This window comes from Natator depressus, chromosome 14, assembly GCF_965152275.1.
Source record: "Natator depressus isolate rNatDep1 chromosome 14, rNatDep2.hap1, whole genome shotgun sequence".
NCBI lineage: Eukaryota > Metazoa > Chordata > Testudines > Cheloniidae > Natator > Natator depressus.
The window spans coordinates 14,048,203-14,069,230 of record NC_134247.1 but is presented as its reverse complement, the minus strand read 5'-3'; the positions used below and the strand labels follow the sequence as shown (position 1 = coordinate 14,069,230).

Below are 21,028 nucleotides of genomic sequence, written 5' to 3'. Positions count from 1 at the left end.
AGTGGGTTGTTCGGGGTAGGAAATTGTGATTTCTAGATAAAGGATACGGAAGGCCTCAGAAAGCGACCCTGGAAAAAATGGGAACAGCAGCCACGGCACAACCACGCCAAGGGCCATGCTTCAGTGTCTACAGGAGGAACAGACTGGGGAGTGCACAGGACACAGTTCACAAAGGGAATGAATGGGCACTTGGCACTAAAGACAGGAAATGCAACAGCCAGATGCAAGTAGCAGACACAAAAACAGCTGTATGGACAGACCAATGCATTCAACCATTCTTGCCTTTATAATAAATCTTTTAATTTAGTTAGTTAGTTAAATACATTGCATGGTTGTGTCTATAATACATGTGTACTGTAGCTGGTGTTAGTGATTAATTCAAATAAACTCATTTTCCACACATTCTTTAATGCCATTTAAAAAAAAAAAATCATCCGGGAGTTGATTCTCAGGATAGAATTGTTCAAGGGTAGCTACTGCACCTGCCTTTGTTTCAGCCCATTCAGGAGAGTGTTCCAAAGGGCTGGGAAGCAACTGACAAGTCTCAGTCTGGGGGATCTCAGCAGCAATATGGGGAGAGCTTCTTGGGGGGTGGTTGCTCCAGCTGCCTTTCAATTAGCCCATTTCTGTGAAGGGGGGAGGCCATCAGCACTAATATTTTGAAAGGGACGGACATGCTACTGTATCATCAGCCATCATTTCTCTTGCAGTTCTTATGAAACTGCCCACTTTATTGTTCACTTCTGAGGGGAGCACCACCATGTAATGATTTTGCTGGGTTTCAGCTCTGCCCCAGCAACTGGCATCACATGCCCACTGTCGGACCCCCAGAGGAGTTGGGAACAATGGCATTCTGGTGCACTGTGCTGGAGAGGGGTGAAGGACTGAGCTAATGCAAAGATTTGTCCTTCACAGGGACAGCCTTTGCCCAGCAGGGTAGATGCTGTGAGTGAAGCACTCTTTGGAAATTGAGAGGCCTCCGTTTCCAGGGCTGGGACAGGAGTCTGACCTTCCCTTAATGACCTGATTTCTACCTTCGTCTCATTACACGTTCTCAGCTCCTTCTGTTTGCCATGCTCTTCTCTTTAAAGGGATCTGCCTCTGAGGAACTTCATGGCACAAGCTGCCCTGCCCCTCCTCACTCTTTGGTCTCCACTTGCACGAAATGCCTGGTGCCTGGGTAAGCCTTTGGTAGAGATCAGTTGATATTGGAGGGCCAACCAGCCAGGATGTGCACCCAGCCACTGGGTGAGGTATCCCATCTGCTGGAGGCTGCTGGCCCAGCTTGTGCCCATCAGTGGCATTGCCGTTGGAGACCTTGGCCCTGTGGGCCCTCAGTCTGACCAGGGCAGACTCCGGGAAGGTGCTGTAAGTCCTCGGTAGCTCTAGCTGCTTAACTGGTGTCACCTTTTCCCCCTGCAGGCTCTTCTGTCCCTTCTTGTCATTAATTCTTTTCTGAGCCTGTTCCAGACCCCTCTCCAACTGGCATACATCCTCCATGACTCTAATGACCCGGTCAAACTGGTCCAGAAGGTTATTGACTGCAGAGGGTAGACGGTCCAAGTAAAACTGTACATTGTATGGCTCCGGGACAGGGCTCTCCGAAAGGGCCAGCTCCTCTGAGCTGAAGGAGCTGGAGGAGATGGTGGAGCTGGCACAGCGGAAGATGGTGCCAGCAGACAGGAGGCGGGAGCGTTTGGAGGTCCTGGAGGAGCGTGAAATCAGGGAGTCCATCCCTTCAAACTTTACTTTGTGGCGGAACTGAATGACAAGGAAAAAAGAGGAAATCCCCTGAGAATCCCAGAGCCTAGTGTTGCTACCTTTGGTGGGGTAAGAGGGCCCGTGAGCCCCAACAGTGCACTCTTTCCTGCAGTGTTAGTTTATAGGCTTTTCCATCACACTTTATATAAAGGTTCCATTTATAATGGTTTAGGAAAGGTTAATAGATAGTTTAAAATTTGGTTTAATTAATCATTAGAGTCCAGGTTGCTTACAGCCATCTGTTCCGCATACTAGAGAGACAAGGTGTGGGAGGTAATATCTTATTGACCAACTTCTGCTGGTGAGAGAGACAAGTTTTTGAGCTGCATAGAGCTCTTCTTCAGATCCCCTTGTCTCTTTCACCAACATAAGATGCTACCTCACGCACCTTGTCTCTCTAATATCCTGGGACCAACATGGCTACAACACTGCAAACATACTACTTATCTCTCTAACATGCTTATAACTTCCATTAACTATTTATGAATGGAGCCTTAGATGGGAAAGCTAAGGCAAGTGACTTTCCCAAGGCCAGGCAAGAAGCCAGCGCAGGGATATGAACCCAGATATCTCTTAGCCACAAGGCTGTCCTTCCCCTCTCCAAAGAGAGGAGCAATCCAAGATCGCCTTGCATTATATGCTCCACTCTCTGCTTCTTCCAAGTCTTGACCTGCTAGGATCAAATCACACCCATGTAATCCCACTGCAGCCAGTAGACCGACTGGGGGATAGCAGCTGGGTAAAAGCTGAGCCTTATTATCCAGAAGGAGAGGAAGGGGGAAAAGTGAGCCCTCTTACATGGAAGCTAAATTCCCTTCTCTTCCTAAAAGGCTGGTCACTCCAGGGCAGGATAGAGGTTAGGGAAGGAAGGGGGCTGGAGTACAATCTCAGTAACAGTGGTGTATAGCCGAGGGACCCCACGGAAGGAGTTAGTCCAGATGTACCCTGCTGTAAGATCAGACTTTCCCCCAGCCTAAGAGTTGAGGGTGGCCCCCCTGTGTCAGGGTACCGGCCCATGAGTAGAATAGTGTGAGAGCACTCGACTGAACCGGGCCTTTGGATTCAACCAGTGCTTAATTTGTAATGAAAGAGAGGCCGGGGCTCAAGTAATTTTTTTACATTCATAACTGATGCAACAAGCCCAGAGGTGCCAGGGCTCGGAACTGCCAGGCCCAGAGGTGCCAGGGCTCAGCCTGGTCAAGCCCTGGCACAAATTAAGCCCTGGTTTCAGTTCACCTTGCTCTGATGCTGCAGCACCAGACTCTGGCTTGCTGGCTGCCTACACCCAGGTTTCCCCCTTTCTTACCGCTTTAGTTTTGCTGAGCCCCATCCACAGTTTGAACCTCTTCACAAAGAACTCGATCATCTCGTAGTCCTGCGGTTCAATGGCAGGGCGGTACATTTCAGCTTGGACAGTGCGGTAGCTGTGAAGGATGATAGCACAAAGGAAACGGCTGCCAACGCAGAGCAAGCTGACCGTGAAGCTGAGGACATATGCAGTGCCGAGGGTGGGGAATTCCTGGATCACGGACAGGAAAGCCACTTTCCCATAGAGGGCCGAAAGCAGTGCATAGACAGCACATCGGAATGTTCTGAACTCCTCTACTGTAGCAGAGAAGGCCTGGGAATGAGAGAGACAACGTAAGGTTTATCACTAGGAAAGGTGTCTTCACCATTTCCTGTCTACAGCATCCTGAGCAATTGCACAAGCCCCCATTGCCCTCATGTGGGGGTGGGTCGCTCCCAGTCAACTTTCCAGTTCACTGATGAAGCAGAGCAAAACAGATGGCGTGAATGCAAATAAGCACTAGACTCTGATCTCATCTCAGCAGTGGGTGGGTCCCTCTTGGGGAGCAGTGGAGAGACTGACTGAGGAGTTTGGGGGAAGGGTGGTCCTCCTCTGACAGAGCTGATGCCCAGCGGCAGAGTAGCAGGGAGACAAACGCATTGCATCGTCTTGTATCAAGCCTATACAGGAATTCACTGCATAGTGCCCTGTACCGGTAAGAGTCATGACCACGCAGAACCCCATCCTACTCTCCACACACACTCCCACTGCTGAGAGCCAGTCTCTGCATAACCTACCAGATATCCACACTGGGCATAGACAAGGAGCAGCAGGAGGAAGAGGAGCGTGGCAGCCACTAGCTCTCCCAGTGCATGCTGGAATGTCTTCCCAAACGCAGACCATCTCCGGACAAAGCGCAGCTGCCGTACGATCTAGGGGGAGAAGGTCCATTGCGGAGCACGAAGCCTGGTTAGATGTCATCAGAAAAGTGACATTTCAAACAGCCCCAAGTACATTCAGTCTGCTCTGTCTCACACGAGGTGTCTGAGGAGCCTGTGTGGCCAGGTGAGGGAAGCCAGGCGGAACAAGGGCATCGTCTTTCTCAAAGGCCCAGCCTTCGTTCTGGCTATGACCCCCAGTTGCAACGTGGCCGTTAAAAGCTGCAGCTTGGGCAGAATCTTCCATGCCCCTGTAACCAACCAAAAGCTGGCGTCTGTTGAGAGTTTTAACCTGGCTATGGGGTTAGGTCCCATCTACACTACATTTTAACCACGTTGCAACCAGGTCATAGGACAGCGGTACCGTAGTTGGGGGCCTTATGTGCTCGTGCTGCACTCCCTGAATGGATAATCCAGGCGCACACAAGCCAGCTGGTACAGGGGGTCCCTGGTATATCAATAGGGGAACATGTTCCGATTCACGTCGGTCCCAATCCGCATATCAATCGCTTCTCCTTTTGCATGGCTTTTCTTTTGGTGCTTCCCCTGGCATTCAAGAGACGCTGCGAGGGAAAGGGAGGAGCGGGGATTGGGCGTGCTCGGAGGAGGGGTGGAACTGGGCAGGAAGAGACAGGGCAGACCGTTATTTCTTATGGGGAAAAATTCCCCGGTATCCATCGTTTCAGTATCTGTCACCCTTTTCAAGAACGCAACCCTGACGTATACTGAGAACCCCCTGTATGCACTCATCTGGCATGCACACTCCATGAAAGCGGTGTCTTGGGAATGGCCAGCTCTCCGACATGATCTCTTGTGTCAGAGATCCCCCATCCTCCCAGCTCTCCAGGGGGCTGCTCCGGGGGTCCCTTTCTCTTCACTGACTCTCCAGCTTTGACTCCCAGCAGCCTTTATCCGTTTGTTTGCTTGCTCTTTTATTGTCTGTGCATTAAGCAAGTAATGGTCGACAGTGAACCATAAATACAGCAAGCCTGGAAGACAGCAGCTGGGCCACTCGGCCAATTCATTAGGAAACGGGAGAAAGGAATGAAGATATTACATCTCAGCAGCAGCCCCAATGACAATTATAAGGTCATAGTGGCATAATTTAATATATGCATGCTAACGAGAAGGTATACATCATCCAGGCTGTTAGCAGCTCAGGCCTGATACTGTCTCACACCACTTGCCACCATGCACGAGGGCTGCTGGATGAAGAAGGATGTCCTACTTCCATGTGGTTGTGAAGATATTATTACAGAGAGACCAGATGGGGCCAGAGCAGCTGGGACTCTCAGAGTAACAGAGAGAGCGATGTGCTGCAGAGGCAGGTTGGGGGATCAGCCATTGATGTCCGGCCAGAGACTTCAGAGTCACCTGGTTTATTTATGAGAGAGAAACCACTTTGGCTTCAAATTCACCCTGTGATCTGCTCCCACATAACTCTCCATTGGGGTGAGCGGTAGGGACTGTTACCCAAGGGAGTTAGGGACAGCTGGCAGCAAGGGTTGTGATTGGACTCGTGGTGCCTTCAGCAATCACATACCCCTTCATGTAACAAGAACCAGGGGTCACCCAATGAAATTAATATGCAGCAGGTTTAAAATAAACAAAAGCAAGTACTTCTTCACACAACGCACAGTCAACCTGTGGAACTCATTGCCAGGGGATGTTGTGAAGGCCAAAAGTATAACTGAGTTCAAAGAAGAATTAGTTAAGTTCACACAGGATAGGTCCATCAATGGCTATTAGCCAAGATGGTCAGGGACACAACCCCATGCTGTGGGTGTAAACCTCCAAGTGACAGAAGCTGGGACTCAATGACTGGATGGATCATTCGAAATTGCCCTGTTCTGCTCATTCCCTCTGAAATATCTAGCACTGCCACTGTCAGAGAAAGAATACTGGGCGAGATGGACCATTGGTTTGACTCAATATGGTGGTTCTTATGTTTTTATCTCTCTACAAATTCCAGCCCATTTCCAGGTGCCCTCGCATGCTGGTGATGGCAGATGAGAATCTGGAATGTGTTTAGGTCATGCAGCCTGGCAATGATTGAGGGGTTACACCAATGTAACGGAGATCAAGATCGGCCCTGATTTATTCCTATGCACAACACCCAGGTGGCTTTGTAGTGATGGCTGTTGAGTAGATAAAATGTTTCCCACAACATGTGAACTAGGGCTCAGACTGAACAGAAAGCCAGTGGAAAGGCTCCGATTGAGATTTCTGTGGGAGATGGGCCAGGCTGTTAATCAGCAACTTTGGAACATTGGGAATGGGGTTCCAGACATACACCGAAGGACCCTGGGGAGGTGTTAGAGCTGGGGAGTGGAAGTCAGGACTCCTGGGTTCCATCCTTAGCTCTGCAACTGACGTGACATGTGACCTTGGGGAATCACAGAACTCTGTGCGCTCCCTCACCTTCAGCGTGGTGATGGTCAGCAGCAGGGCCGAGAGACAGACTTCCATCCGAGCCAGCTGTGCCACTTCATAGAAGCTGGTGAAGGCCTGGCGGTGTCCCCGGTAATGCTTGAGGCGCACATCTGCCAGCCAGATATGCGCAAAGTGCAAGGCACCAATTACAATGGAGAGCAGCGCCAGGAGCAGCTGGAGCCAACAGCGGCTCTGACCCAAACAGGAGGCCCCCTCCTGAGACAAGAGCGACAGCTCTGGCAGGAGAAAGGCCACGCTGAAGATGAGCAGGGAGACCTGAAAGAAGCCAGAGCAAGTGAGAAAAGAATCTGCCTTCCTGCTGCACATTGGGTTAAGTAGCAAGGACAAAGGTGGATACAGCAGGAACATGGTAGCTATGGTGCTACTTCTGAAGCCTAAACAAACAGAGCAGGTAACTAGCATCATCCCAACTGATACAGAGTAGCTACTGCACACAGGAATTACTCTGTTGTGTGCCACATCATAAGGGACCAGAGAGCCAAGCTACACCACCCTGTCACTAGGAAGCAGAGCCTTGGATAGATCCCCCTGGAATATCCATTGGGAATGCACTCCTGGGATTCATCTAATCAGAGACTGTAACCACCACAGACCCACATACAGTCAGGCAAACATTTATTTGGACTGTAATTAGCTACCACTGCGGAGCTAAGATTTCCCTACAGACACCTATGATATCATACTGCAAACTCCTCCTGCTGAGACTGTTTGTGACACAACCTCTGGAGAAAGCAGGCCCACTGGAGCGGGTTAAACATTGGCTCCATTCTGCTGGGAGACAGCCCCGAGCCTTGGAAGCATCTCGCAACGCAGAGTACATACCACAAGGGCAAGTGGAAGGTCCAGCCGCGTGTGTAAGTGCAGCATTTGGTAGGGTAGGATGAGGATGGAAGGAACAGCCGGTCTGACTGATGGGAGCTCGAGCAGGAGCATTACAGCCACGTACAGGTTGACATCAGCGTTGTATTGGGTAAACTCCAGAAACACGGCTCTGGTCCTGTCGTGCAGGGAGAGAGCCGAGAACAGCGGGCTGAGAAGAAATATTTTCCAGGGCTCTGGAATGCTGGATAATTGGGCCCAATTCTTGGTCCTCCTAATGGGGACATTTCAGTCTGATTGCTGGGAAACACTGTTTCGACTTTCCACTTTCAGGGATAAAGTTGGGATACCCCTAACAGGTCACTAGCCACCAGATTCCCTAGGCTGTGCACAGACATACAATGCTACGTCAGCTATCCACCACAGAGGCAAATCACCTGCCATCTATAAATTACATCAGAAACTCCCAATGTTGCCATTATCTGCATTTATTCAGCCTATCTCATGCCATTCGGATAAGCAAGGTTGAACTGAACCATTTCTGTGGGTGATCTCAGCCTTACGGTGATGCTTTGGGATCCTCTGAATATTTTGAGAGCCTCAATTCCTACCCTAAATCAGGGTCTCAGCCATGCTGCCTTTGGGCCCCCTGGCAGCCAGACTCAGAGTCAGGGACCCCCAAAATGATGCTGTGAAACCTACTGACCCCAGCCAATGGTGTATATATAGCATGTGAGCCAGCTGCAGAGTTATTGGGTCCCAAGGAGTCCCAGATGCAGTGGAAATAATAGTGCATTTTGTCCTCACAAACCCTGATTTTCCCATCTGGAGGTCCTCCGTCCCCAGGGGTTTGCTCCCTTATTCTAAGTGGCCACCGCTGGCAATGTGCCCTCAACCCGATTGGTTTTGGTGATTAAATTGACAGTCTGCTCTCCAGCTCGTGCCAGTCGGTGGCTCAGCAGTTCTGGCCGTTGCACTGTGCAGTTCCGTGGCCTGGAGGATCTCTCTCTTTCTCAGAGTCATCTGGAGTTGCTCCGCTCCACTTCAGAGCAAGGGAATGGGGGCAATGGAACAACAGTGGCCACCGCACAACAGGAGAGAACAACTGACATCACCTTGCATTCTCAGGATGGTCATGTCCCACTCAGACGGCTAGACAGACAGAGCAACTGCAGGGGAGAAATAGCCATGCAATAACCCTCCCTCCCACAGGTAAGCACTTAAAGCACCCAAAATGATGCTGTGAAACCTACCGAAATTAATTTCAATTTCCACTTCCCAGCCCAGTTGTCAAAGAAAAAGGTAAGGCCCTGAGTGACTTGCCTTTTGTTGATCCAGTTGCTGGCTCGCAGGTCAGCCAGTGTCCTTCGGGCTTTGGCAGAGCTGTTTCCAAGCTCCCTCCAGCAGCCAGTGTTAGTGTGGTAGACTCTGACGTGCCCCCAAATCCAAAACCTAGAAGAAATGGGGATGGGGAGACCAGAAAATGTAGCTGTGAAACAGAGTGGGCGAGAGGCTGGATTGGGAGCCCTAACTTGGGCTGTGATCTGGTCAGATCCCAAGCTAGAACAGGGATGGACCAGCCCCACATTTAGATGGGATACCTCCAGGGAAAACCCAGGGTGCTGCTAACAGGTGAGCTAGGGATTCAGGCCATAACCCTATTATCTGAGTCTCTAGTGACCCAGTGCTTCTGCATAGACCTTTGGGTAATACGTGAATTGAAATTCATGGCCACTTGTTATTAAAGACTGCATGGCCTGTTCAGTGAGAGACGAGATCTTTAATCCTTGTGTCATGGCCAACTTCCAACCTAGGAGGCACATATTCTGCCTCCCTGGATTTACTCTGTATTTCCAGCTGGCTGTGGTCTTCTCCTTCACTTCCTCTCTTGTGCAATTGCATAGTAGTTGTTGTGGGCTGTGACACAGTTGCTGTGTTCCAGTGTCTCCTATGTGTGACATAGCTATATCTTATCTATCCTGGGGTCTGCGGCTGCAAGGTGCTGAGCGCCTCCTGGATGGTATTGAGCATCCTCACCACTCACTGAAGTTAATGGAAGCTGCAGATGCCCAGCCACTTGCAGGATCAGGTCCATAGTTTGTGAAATGCTTTGGGATCCTTCTGAATATTTAGTCCTGCCTCAGTGCAGGGGACCGGACTAGATGACCTGTCGTGGTCCCTTCAAGACCTACGAACGACTGCTATCTAAATAGAAGGAACCTTACTGCTGATTGTCAGCTAGCACTCAGGGAAACTGGAGATGCCACAGCCCTGTGTGGGGAAAGGGGGCAAGAACTGGGGTAAATCACATCCCCCATGGAGTCATTGTAGGATTGGGACACTCCCCTGGAAGAGTTTCTTGTAAAAGCAAAAGTGGAACCTTCCTGGTGGTTCAGTGTGAAGCAACCTGGGGCTACTAGACTGGGGACTCCTGAGCTGATCCATGGGACGGGGAGCCCAGAAGCGGAAATCCACAGCCAAGCGTCTTGGTTGCATAACTGCACCATTCCTGCTCTCAGCTGCCAATTAGTGCCCACTCCGCCCCGTGCCAGCGTTCTTACCCGATAGAGTCATGGGATGAATTCTGGAGACTGGGATCAGAGCATGCGTCTCTGTCCACTTGGCCACTCCTGGAAACCTCTGCTCTGGGCGCTGACAAGTGGCAGAGGGGACAGGTTCTGTTAGTGACGTGACGTGTTAAGAGAGACCCAAGCGCAGGTTGGGGGAGCACTGAGGGTGCAGAAAACCAGAGGGGGAGGACGAGATTTTGGGTTGCACATTAATAAGTTCAGATGCCCATTTAGAAACAACACTCCTTATTTTGCTCTCCAGATCTAGGTTATCCCAGTGTCTCCCCTCTGCACCTAGCCTGTGTCCTCCACCTCCTCCATTGCCTTCCACCCCCTCCTTCCAATCCCAATTCCTTGTCTGTTTAGGGTTCATCGGGGTGTTCCCCCATCTTCGCCCTCCCACATTGGCCAGCAGGGCTTGCTCCAAAGCATCAAAAGGGGGGCCTGAGCCTGCATTCCTGACTCAGACCAAACTCCCATGAAGGTGAGTGGGAGGCAGGACTGCAGGATCAAGAGCAGGGCTCTCCGTCCTGTCCCCCACCCTCCTTCTGTAGGAGCTCCCTTCGCAGCACAGTCAGCCTCTGTTGGCTCAGGAAGTTCCAGCCCTGCACCAAAATTCAATGCCTGGATGTGTCCAGTGCTATCCCATAGCCACTGGGATGACCCTTAGTCCCCATCTCCCTGGTGACTTCACCTCCTCTGTGCCCATGTCTGGACCTGCGGGCTTTCCTGCCTTTCCATTCCCCTATGCGCCACCCTTCAGGTGCCCATTTATAGCCTGGATTTCCTGATCACAGCCCTTTCCCTTCTTTACCAATGCTCAGTGTTTGGGGAAGTGGCTGCTGGGCTGTGACACCCCCCCCCGACCCAGTATTACACACAGGCTTCAACCCCCGGGACTGTAGAGAGAAACCAGTTAGAAACAGCAGTACCCCCTAAACTTTCTCTAGTGGTTAGAGCAGTGAACCGGGAATCTGAACCCTCAGATGTTATTGGTAACACTGCGTGATCTTGAGCTTGTCATAATCCTCCCGTGCCTCAGTTTCCCTACCTGTCAAATGGGGGATGATGCTTCCTTTCAGGTCTATACTCCAGGCTAGCTAAAATGGAGCAGCAGACTCTCTCTGGCTTGTGCCATTTTGGGGCCCACAGTCCTCCCCACCCAATACCCTTCTCCCAGCCAGCAGTGGGGGTGATTTTACCAGCCCTCACCCAGATCCAGAGATACGTTCTCAGCAGAGCTCTCCTGCCGGAGACGAGGCACCCCGACCAGGGTCAGTCGGGGATTGTTGTAGAGGTAGCTCAGTAACACAGAGTCTATCCACTCCCACGTGTCGGTGTAACTGCAAAACAAAGAGGCCAGGGGAACAGGTGCATTTCACCCCAGTGCAGTATAACTGGCTGGCACCCTGTGTACCCCGCCATCCCACCCCTGCAGAACATGCCCAGCTGAGTGGGGTCCTGTTGTAGACTCTCAGCTTTCCTTATTTAAGTCAGTATGTTTGTAGCCCTGATGGTTGTGAAGATAACCGTGAAAATAGGAACTGAGCACAAACCAACTTAGCGTCGTCTTCCCTGAGTCTGCAGAGAGCCTGACACACTTGCTCTGAAAGGGGTGAACCGCCCCATTTGTTTCAGTGGGTTAACTCTGAAATCTAAAGGGGGCAATTTAAATATCAACCCTGTTAACCATTTCACCGCTGATCATTAGTATTATTTAGTGTTTGTATTGTGGCAGCATCTTGCAGCCTTAGTCGTGGACCAAGGCTCCATGGTGCTAGGCACTGTGCAAACTCAGAACAAAAACATCCAGCTCAAATGAGATTATCCCACAATTCCAAACTGCCTCCTACCCATCACCAGCTGACCCCTATCCAGCCCCAGCTTCCCCCTTGCTACTTCTACAGTGAAATTATTTGTATATTACATAGTGCCTGGAGGCCCCGTTGTGTGAGGTGCTGTACAAATATACTGTAAACAACAGGCCTTGGCCCAAAGAGTTTACAAGTTCTGCACCGGCCATTCAAAACCTGCAGCACAGGGAAAATGAACAATGTGTGGGTGGTGTAAAAGGAATTACATTGACTATCAGTAGAAACATACAGGGGATGCTGCGTTAGGGGTCATTGTTAGTTCCATGGTAACTCATGTCAAAAACATTCCATATTTAAATTGCATCAAAGCCACCACCAGGTTTCCAGCCTGGTACCCCAAAACTCCACAGATTTCAGGTGTTCTCACTCCAAGGACAGAGACAGCCTTAGACCAGAACTGTGGTCTAGCTAGCCCGTGATCCCATCTCCAGTGACCAGCATCACTGCAGAAGGCAGTTATGTCATAACCAGCACATGGGGAAATTTTCTTCCTGAAGCCTATTAGTCAGCTGTTGATTGATGCCCGGAAGCATGAGTATGTGGGGTCTTCAGTATAATACAACTCTACATACTCAGGCTTCAGGGCATCAATCAACAGCTGAATAACAGGCGACAACAACACATCGCTGCTCCGCCCCTTACCCCGCCTGGGGTCCTCACCTGCGCACAGAGGAGAAGTTGAGTCCTCTGTTATTTGGGGCGGCGACGGCCTGTCTGACAGCAGCGTGCAGGAGATGGATATTGCGGTGGTGGACGCAGCTCTGGTAGTTGACGGTCAGAACCACCAGGAGGAAGAGCATGTGGGTGAGACAGCCCTGGGGAGAGGGAGAAAATGAAGGCATTCAGGTAAGGAAAGCTGGATCGTGGGCTGAGAAAGGGATCTCCGCAGGATGGGAACTGCCATACAAGGGCAAGCCAAGGGTCAGTCGAGCTCATCTCCTGTCTCCAGGAGGGGCCAGAACCCGATGCTCCAGAGCAAGATGCTAGAAACCCCATCATGGACAATCTTGGAACAATGGGAAGCTTTTCATTGCCTGGCCATCAGGCCCAGAGCCCTGCATCACGAGCTTTGGAGAAACAGCCAGGAGTTTGGACGGGACCCAGCTATCTTCAGGTGCAGCTAAACGGCACAAATCCAAACTCACACTGACATCTAGTGGCCACAGTGAGCCCTTCCAGCTGTGATTCTGCCTTTTAGTTCAATACACCACACATCCTCCACCCCACCCCTGCCGCGGCGGCCCCTTTGGCTTCTGGTACAAAACACAGCCAAGGCTTCTGGGCCTGGGTGATGTATAAAAATCCACGCTGGCCTCCTTCTCTTGCCAGTAAACTGGTGCTCTCCTGTAGCTCAGCTCTGAGCACGGGGGGTGCATTATAACACTGGCATTGCGGTCGGAAGGAGGGGCTGGGTTCAGTTGCTAGCTGGTGCCCTTAAGTTGTAACTGGAGAGCTGGTGCCCTCAGGCAGGGCTCACTGCCCAGCCGGGATGCAGCTGGGGGTGAAAATAGAGAATGAGGACAGCAGAAAAGAAGGGTCTAGGTTAAATTCCCCTTGGGCCGTTCCTCAGAGCATAAGTGCGGCACTCCGTGAATGTCCTGTATCCCTCCCTCGGCATCCCAAGGACTCCCTAGGAGCTGAGTGATGGGGGTCCCCCACTGGCTTCTTAGCAGCAGCCAAGCGAGGTGGGGCGAGTCCCAGGGGAATGCGTTACCCTCATCAGCGCTCGCAGCGCCCGCACTTTCCTCGCCTCCTCCTTGGCCTGGAGAAGCCCGTATCCACAGGGCACTCGCACCTTCCCAATGCGCTCGGGCACTGGCTTTACCAGCGGCTCCTCCACCAGCCCCTCTCCTTCGCTGTTCACCGGCTTGGTGATGAGAGCAGCACGCAGGGCCTCCAGCACCACCTGCCACGACAGGACAGTGGAGAGTGTCTGAGACCCAGCTCTCCAGGGCCAGGGGCTGTTACTCTTCTAAGGCCGCAGAGAGCAGCTAGTCACCCCGACCCACAGAGCAATGCCCCATGGGTGGAAGTAGGGGATGCCCAGAGTGAAAGGGGAGGGGTGTTGAATAAAACCTCAGTGAGGGAGGGCAAAGTCTCCAATCTCCACTGAATGCCCCCAGCTTGATTCCAGCAGGGTATGCAGTAGCTCCCATCCAGCCTCCTGGGACAACTGGGACAACACTGCCCCCACTTTACAGACTGGGAAACTGAGGCACAGAGAGGGCCAGCAGCTTGCCCCAGGTAACCCAAGTGAGTCAGTAGTAAGCAGGGATTCAAACAAAGCCAATGGGCGAGTGTGAAACAGTCCCTCCTCTAAGTCTGTGTGCAGGAGGATCTGCACTGAGGTCTCCGGAGTTCCATCCCCACTGGCCACTCACTCACTTGTGTCACCTTGGGCAGGTCATTCACCATTTCCCTGCCTCAGTTTCCCCATCTGACAATGGGGGCAGTGTCATCCCACCTTAAGGGTGCTGTGAATTAACTGATGTCTGCAAAATGTTGTGTGGCTCTCAGCTGGAAGGGGCTGGGAATGGGCAAAGCCGGAGGGTTATCTACAGTGCTGAGAGGAGTAGGGGCCGTTACCTTCAGTGGCTCCAGCAGCACAAAGGAGGTGACGAAGGAGAAGACGCAGGAGATAAGCCACATTAGGGCAGTGTGGTCATGGAGGGAGGAGCCATAGAGGATGGTGACGGTGAAGCAGCCTGCTAGAAGCAGGAAGATGAAAGCATAGGTCATGGGCAGCACCCAGCCAGGGAAGAGCCACTCCAAGGGTCTGCGGGACACCCCTGCAGGAAAAGCAACCAGAGTTGTTTAAACCCCCATCATCACTTAGACCCCACAGACTCAACATTACCCTCCCCTGCCCACAGCACTGGGGCAGCCCCACTGCTTCCCCTTGCACAGGGGCAGGGTTTGGCATTTCTAGGGCTATAGAAACCAATCCAGCTGCTTTCACTTGGCTTCCCTTCCTCTGCGCTGGGATCCAGGCTCCCCTCTCCTCCCTGGTTGCTGCCTCTCGCTGGAGATGCAGCCGTTTCAACCTGTGTTTGAAGTTATTCCTCTCGCCAAGCATGTGGTGGCTCAGCGGCAGGCGTGTGGGCCGCAGCTGCGAGATTTGGCTTCCCTCCCAAACTGGTGCTGTGGGGCAGGAAACAGGGATGCACCGTTCACTTCCCAGGTGGTGCCGTGGGGGTGCTAGGTGCAATCTCTGCCTGGAGCAGTCAGAGAAGAACGGGAGGAAGAGGCGTTCAAACCATGACCTGCAAGTTGCCAACAGATGTTAGATCCCCGCAGTGACCCAGCCTTAGGGTCCCCCCGATGCGAAACCATTCTCACAGGCAGGAATTCTCTTCCTTCCCCCCACCTCAGCCCCATTGGTCCAGTTCAGTTAAGGGTGGGTCCCCTTTTCCAGGTGCCTCACACACCGATCCGGGTGGAGAAGGACGACACTGGGGCAGACAGAGGCTCTGGATCAGGGCGCAGCGCGCTGCCAGGGCTTGTCAGGGCGGAGATATAGGAGAAGGACTTGTGCAGGAAACCCCAGCCGCTCCTCCCCTGCTCTGGGATGCCATCAGACCAGGTGCTGCAGGAACTTTCCATACTGTAATGGGAGAGAGATGGTGGTTCATGATCGTCAACCACTGAGCCTGGGACTGGAGAGAGGCCCCCTGAGCTGCACCAGAACCCTTGGAGATGGGCGGGACATTAAATACCCAAAACTAAAAGAAAACAGAACAAGAATTCTGGGCTCTGAATTCTGGGCTCACAAAAAGCACCACCCCTCGGGGTCAGGGTCTACAGGCGTCCCATTCCCAGCAGTGCAGCTGCGGGAGAAACGATCTCGGAGAAGGTCAGACTAGATCATAATGGTCCCTGCTGGCCTTATGCTCTATGAATCTCTCTGGCCTGGGCTCCCCGCTTAGTTTTTTGGGGGTGCTCTGAGCAGGGCCTGGGTACGTACACATCGGAGACTAGATCCGCCTCAGCTCGGGGCGAGAACCTGCCGCTGTCGGACGTGACGCAGTCCGAGGAGCTGCTCCACTGAGTCTCAGCTATGATGGAGTTGAGCAAATCTTCCTCTGTTGAGTGGAGAGGGAGAAGATGGCGCTCAGTGAGACAGCTTTGCAGCCAGGGCAGGAGAGGAAAGGCAGGAGCACCTTGGGCTCAGTTCTAGCCTCACTGAGCTCAATGGCAAAACTCCCCTCGGCGTCAGTAGGAGCCGGGGCCATTCTGTCTATTGTAGCAGCAGATGCATTTGTCACACTAAAGCTGGACCTGCACACTGTGAATCTTGAGCTGGAGAACGAAGATGGAAGGGGGGGGGGCTGGGAGGAGGAAAAGGAGAGAGGAGAGTTGTTTGGGGTACCAGAGTGGGTGAGGCGGTGGCCACAGCTGTCTCTCCTGCTATCCTCAGAGTCCCCTAAGGAGAAGGACAGGGGGTCATCATCAGAGCTGGGTGTGGACTCAATTCCCAGCTTCAGCAAGGCCTTCTTCCTCTTGAGGATCCGACTTTGGCTCACCAGGGGATCTGAGTTCAGAAGATCTGGGATGTCGAAGATGCTGTCGCAGGAGGGCCAGCGTTTCGCGACCCTGCAGAACCAAAGGGGCGACACGCTGCTGAGCTCTGGTGCTAGTGCAAAGGAGATCCCTTCCTGGCTCGGACGTTCAGAGCGTGACAGTTCTGGGTTTGGACAGGAACCGCCTTCCTGCCTGGCTGGTCATCGGTCATGGATTTGCCATCTGCAGTCTAACCATCAGACCAGCCTATTAACATAGGCCCCGTGTCCCCTCTGCTGCATGGGGCTTGCATTTGTCACCTGTTTTTTTATGGGCCTGTGCAAATTCCTCAGTCCAGACATCAGCTGGAGAGGGTTTATAGACCCCCTCCACCCACAGAGAGATCTCCATGGACTTGTCAAAGCTCTGAGGAGTCTCCTCATCTTAGCTGCCTTGTAGTCTCCCCACCGCGACCCTCCTTGATGCTCTGCATTGCAGCCCCATCCTTCTGGCCAAGCCCTCTACCGCCCTGGCTGGCTGGATTACTGCCATCAGAGTCCGACTGCAGAGCTGCACCAGCCATTCCAGTGCCACTCCAGGCCTGCACAACCAGGGTTACTGTATCTGCCGGATGCCAGCGCAACTGCAGATTCGTTAAAGCACAGAGGCTGAGCTCTCCCTCGATGTAAAGCTGACTTGGGGAGTCCTTCCATGAACGGGATGTAGTCGGAGCTGGCTGGGGAGTTAAGTTACAAATGCCTGAATGCAGGTTTTTCCAACAATGCTTTGGTTCAGAATATAATGGGTTAATTTTCACCAGCAAGCAGAGACCTGATGCTCTCTTGCCAGCATGGGTGTGTTACTGGGGCTGTTCTCTCATCCCCATCTTGGAAGAAAGGCGAGGGTCACCCCATCAGCCCCCTGCCTGCATCTGCCTCTCTGCAGCCATGTCCCCCCTAAAGCACTGATTCAGGATAGACACGAATCTCCTTCAATTAAGGGCACTGCATCCCCTCGTCCAGCCCCCTTTGCTGCAGAAGTACCTTGCATTGCCCACTTCGGTGAGATTCTCCTGGGTGGACACTGGCCTCCTACTCCCAGGTGACTCCTGAAAAGGAAGGGATGAGGGGGGTGCAGATGAACTATGAGGGGAGACAGAAGCCACATGGTCATCAGGACTCCTGGAGAGTGTCCCCTGGCACCCATCCTGCCTTAGAGCAAGATGGCTGTTTCCCTTTGGCTTCCAGCCCCCTATGAAGCTCTTTATATGAATGACCATTGCCCTTTAGAGAACACACCCTTCCTTGCATCCAACCAAAGAGAAGCTTCCAATAACAGAGAAAGAGAGGGTGCTGCTGAGATTGCACCCTGTTTTACTCTAGTCCAGCAACGAAAGGATTAAGAAAAGCCTTCAGGATGAAGTGCGAGGGGCTCTCCCCTCTGTGCGGGACCTGCCTCTGGTAGCTGGAGACACTGGGTTTGCCCACACTAGACCAGTGAGGGTTTGTATTTGCACTCTCATAGCTCTGAAAGCAGAGGAGTCAGGGATGAGGGCTCTGCGAGGGGAGTTAAGGAGTGACTGCTCTACTCAGCAGGTAGGATGGCCTGGGCTGAAAATGGTGCTGACCTCCAGAGAGTGAGCAAACCCACCCCATCTGCAAACCAGGGCGTCCTGACTCCTGGCTCCTTTGCTGGAGCTCAGTTTTCAGAGAAGTCATCTTTTCCAAAGCCCAGGGGCAGTGGTGTGTGTCTAGAAATACAGCACTCACCTGGGAGGGCAGCGAGACAGACAGACACATAGCCCCTCACCTCCCAGGGCCTTTTCTCTGTACGTCACCAAAAGGTGCCCATAGAATGGCCTTTCACTTACACCGCTGACAGAGCTCCCGTCCATGATGGACTCCACCCCGCCTGGGATAGACAGGAAGGAGGAGCTGCCCTGGTCAGCGTGCTCCAGGCACACATCCATCTCCACAGTCTGAGAGTCCTGCACAGGTGGGTTGGGGTCTTCCACAACCACCTGTCAGAAACAGAGGAACGAGGAGTGCTTCCTGTCCAGAGGCTGTGACCATCCCGAGGGCATGCCTAGAACCAGGTTTCAACCCGGTCCCTTTGCACTGGCGCATTGCCCTTCTCGGAAGATGTTGACATGTGTTAGATTCGGTCACCTGCATATGCACATGCTAGTGTGTGCCCAGATGTCAGTGAGCACATACAAAGCAGCATGTGCACCAATGGAGGCAGGGGGTCTGACAGCTGGACCCTAAGAGTTACTATTGCAATTTCAGTTTGGCATCGAGAGAATTCCCCTAAGTGACAGACAAGTGTCTAGTGGACTGTGCACTGAACAGGGACATGGGAGACCTGGTTCTGTTTCTGACTCCGCCACTGACCTGCTAGGTGACCTTGGGCAAGTCCCTGCCCCTCCCTGTGCCTCAGTTTCCCCACCCGTAAAATGTGGAGAATGATACTGGCCTCCTTTGTAAAGTGATTTGAGAGCTAGTGATGAAAAGTGCTGTATAAGAGCTAGGTACTGTCATTACTCCCTAACTGAGCCTCTGGAAGTCAGATCGTGTGGAAGAGCTTGGCAGCTGTGTGTGCTCATGGCAGAATTTCTTCTGCATAATTTCCAGTTCTCCTATTATTATACTCAGATTGTAAGTTCTTTGAGGCAGGGGCTGTCTTTTTGTTCTGTGTTTGTACAGCACCTAGCACAATCAAGTCCTGGTCCAAGACAGGCTCCTAGGTACAGTACAAATAACAACTACCGTTAATAATATTATAACCCTGTTCTAAAAACAGCCCTAAGGGCTTATATGTAAATCTGGTCAACATTTTGAAATTCTTAATTTTGATGAAGGTTTTTTTTAAATCAAATTGTGAATTTCTATGAAAAACGGACAAATTTTTTACAAAAATCACACCCGATTTTTTGACCAACTCTAATTTTCCACTATCTTTGGCTGTATATTTTAGCCTAGTCTTCCTACCGTGTCTGTAAAATAAGATGGCAACATTTCAGAGCACGTCCTTGAAAAGATGACATGGATTTTGTGCCGGTGAAAAGGGATCTGACTGACAAGCCTGGATACTGGCGTGTATTATTAAATATTTATGCACAAAACAGGCACTGCAGAGGTCCTTCACTCTGATCATGCCAAACTTCCCGTCCCTTAGGGTGGGGACGGATGGACCCTGGTGGGGTTGTAGCAGCAGGTTTGGTGAGTCATGTAGCTGCGGGGAGGAGGTTGATTAGATGTTGTGCGTAGAGGGTAACTACTGTAGTACCTTGCTGCGAGTTTTCCTGAAGATGAAGGTGAAGAGAAGCTGTATTGGGAAGACCACCACAGACACAACCATCCCCACAGCAATGCTCTCTGCCGTCACTGAAGCCTGGCTCCCCCGGGGGACACTACTGGAGAGAAACAAAGCCAGAAGAGAAACGTGGTGACTCGAAGAGTCCTGTGTTAATAGGGAGTGGTTCCAGGACACTGGGACATTCATACTGGGTAGGGGCCCACATTTTGCACAGGCTCCTCTGGGCACAGAGCCATCACACGAAGACTGAGGATCTATAAGGAAAGGTTAAAAAAATGGGCATGCTTAGTCGTGGGGAAAGAAGACTGAGGGGGCCTGATAACCTTCAGATATGTGAAGGGCTGTTCTAAAGAGAACGGTGATCAATTGTTCTCCAGGTCCATGAAGGTAGAACAAGAAGTGTTCGGCTTACTCTGCTGCAAGGGAGATTTAGGTTAGATATTAGAAAAAGCTTTCAAATTCTGAGTCATTAAGTCTGGAATAAGCTTCCAAAGGAGGTTGTGGAATCCCCATCACTGGAGCTTAAGAACAGGTTGGACAAACACCTGTCAGGGATGGTCTGGGTTTACTTGGTCCTGCCTCAGCGCCGGGGGCTGGATTAGATGACCTCTTGAGGTCCCTTCTAGCCCTACAGTTCCATGAGTCTAAAGCATCAGATACTTCCTCAGCACCTGTATCACCATTCAAGCTGTGATTTTCAAAGGAGTTTAAGGGAGTTAAGACATCCAAATCTCATTGCAATCCAGTGGTATTTGGGTGCCTAAGTCCCTTAAACTCATTTGAAAGTTCCAGCCCCAGTGGCTTTCCCTTTCCTCACTCACTACTTTCCATCCCTCCCTCCCTCCCTCTCTTTCTCTGTCTTCTTGCACCAAACCCTCCTGTAAGAGACAGAGATGCAGTGCGACTCACCTGTAGCCCTCAACTCCGATGGCTCCATACCAGAGCACACATATGGTCAGGAAGAGGTACACAGCAACCACGCAGCAGGTTATCCTCTGCACCCGGGTGAAGCGGCTGTGGGGAGAGCGGCCCCAGACGGAGAGCCACACGTGCCAATCAGAAAAGCCAAGACGCAGCTGAGCAGGGAAAACTCGAGAGAAGCATCTCAGCTCCTGTGGGCCTGGAATCGGCATAATGCAAATGATCAGCATTCCCCTCTCTTCCTCCTTGAGGATTCTATCCCCACTCTCCTTCCCCTCCTGTGGGCATTTCCCTCTAGCTGTCACCTCTGCCATCACCAACACCTTCCTTCTCGCTTGATCACCACCATGAGTTCTTTTCCCGTTGTCTTCTCCGGTGTCTCCATTGCCACCATCACTTAGAGAACTCCTTCCAGTTAGTCTGGGCACCAGCAGCACTCGCACTGTCAAAGATACCTTCACTCCCCGCCCACTGCCAGCCTTTCTAGTGTCCTCATACCCGTCTCCATTGTCCACTAAGATCACATTCAGTGTGTGGCCTAGCGGACAGGGCTTTGGACTGGGAGTCCGGAGATTCCCTGCTGAC

At 51.9% G+C, this 21,028-nt stretch overlaps 1 protein-coding gene across 1 annotated transcript in view; it reads right to left on the bottom strand.

Moving 5' to 3' along the window:
- Positions 1 to 284: 284 nt before the first annotated feature.
- The window catches only part of LOC141999088 (polycystin-1-like), a 53,952-nt gene continuing 33,208 nt past the window's right edge, over positions 285 to 21,028 (bottom strand). The window contains exons 26-43 of the mRNA XM_074972234.1: positions 20,432 to 20,642; positions 19,493 to 19,619; positions 18,075 to 18,224; positions 17,248 to 17,312; positions 16,074 to 16,297; positions 15,669 to 15,786; positions 15,133 to 15,308; positions 14,291 to 14,493; positions 13,419 to 13,610; positions 12,365 to 12,519; positions 11,043 to 11,173; positions 9,822 to 9,990; positions 8,584 to 8,712; positions 7,264 to 7,534; positions 6,409 to 6,696; positions 3,847 to 3,981; positions 3,068 to 3,382; positions 285 to 1,761 (exon numbers count right to left, since the gene is read on the bottom strand). Coding sequence (XP_074828335.1) covers positions 1,045 to 1,761; positions 3,068 to 3,382; positions 3,847 to 3,981; positions 6,409 to 6,696; positions 7,264 to 7,534; positions 8,584 to 8,712; positions 9,822 to 9,990; positions 11,043 to 11,173; positions 12,365 to 12,519; positions 13,419 to 13,610; positions 14,291 to 14,493; positions 15,133 to 15,308; positions 15,669 to 15,786; positions 16,074 to 16,297; positions 17,248 to 17,312; positions 18,075 to 18,224; positions 19,493 to 19,619; positions 20,432 to 20,642 — 3,776 coding nt within the window. The 3' untranslated portion in view covers positions 285 to 1,044. The remainder of the gene's footprint in view (positions 1,762 to 3,067; positions 3,383 to 3,846; positions 3,982 to 6,408; positions 6,697 to 7,263; positions 7,535 to 8,583; positions 8,713 to 9,821; positions 9,991 to 11,042; positions 11,174 to 12,364; positions 12,520 to 13,418; positions 13,611 to 14,290; positions 14,494 to 15,132; positions 15,309 to 15,668; positions 15,787 to 16,073; positions 16,298 to 17,247; positions 17,313 to 18,074; positions 18,225 to 19,492; positions 19,620 to 20,431; positions 20,643 to 21,028) is intronic.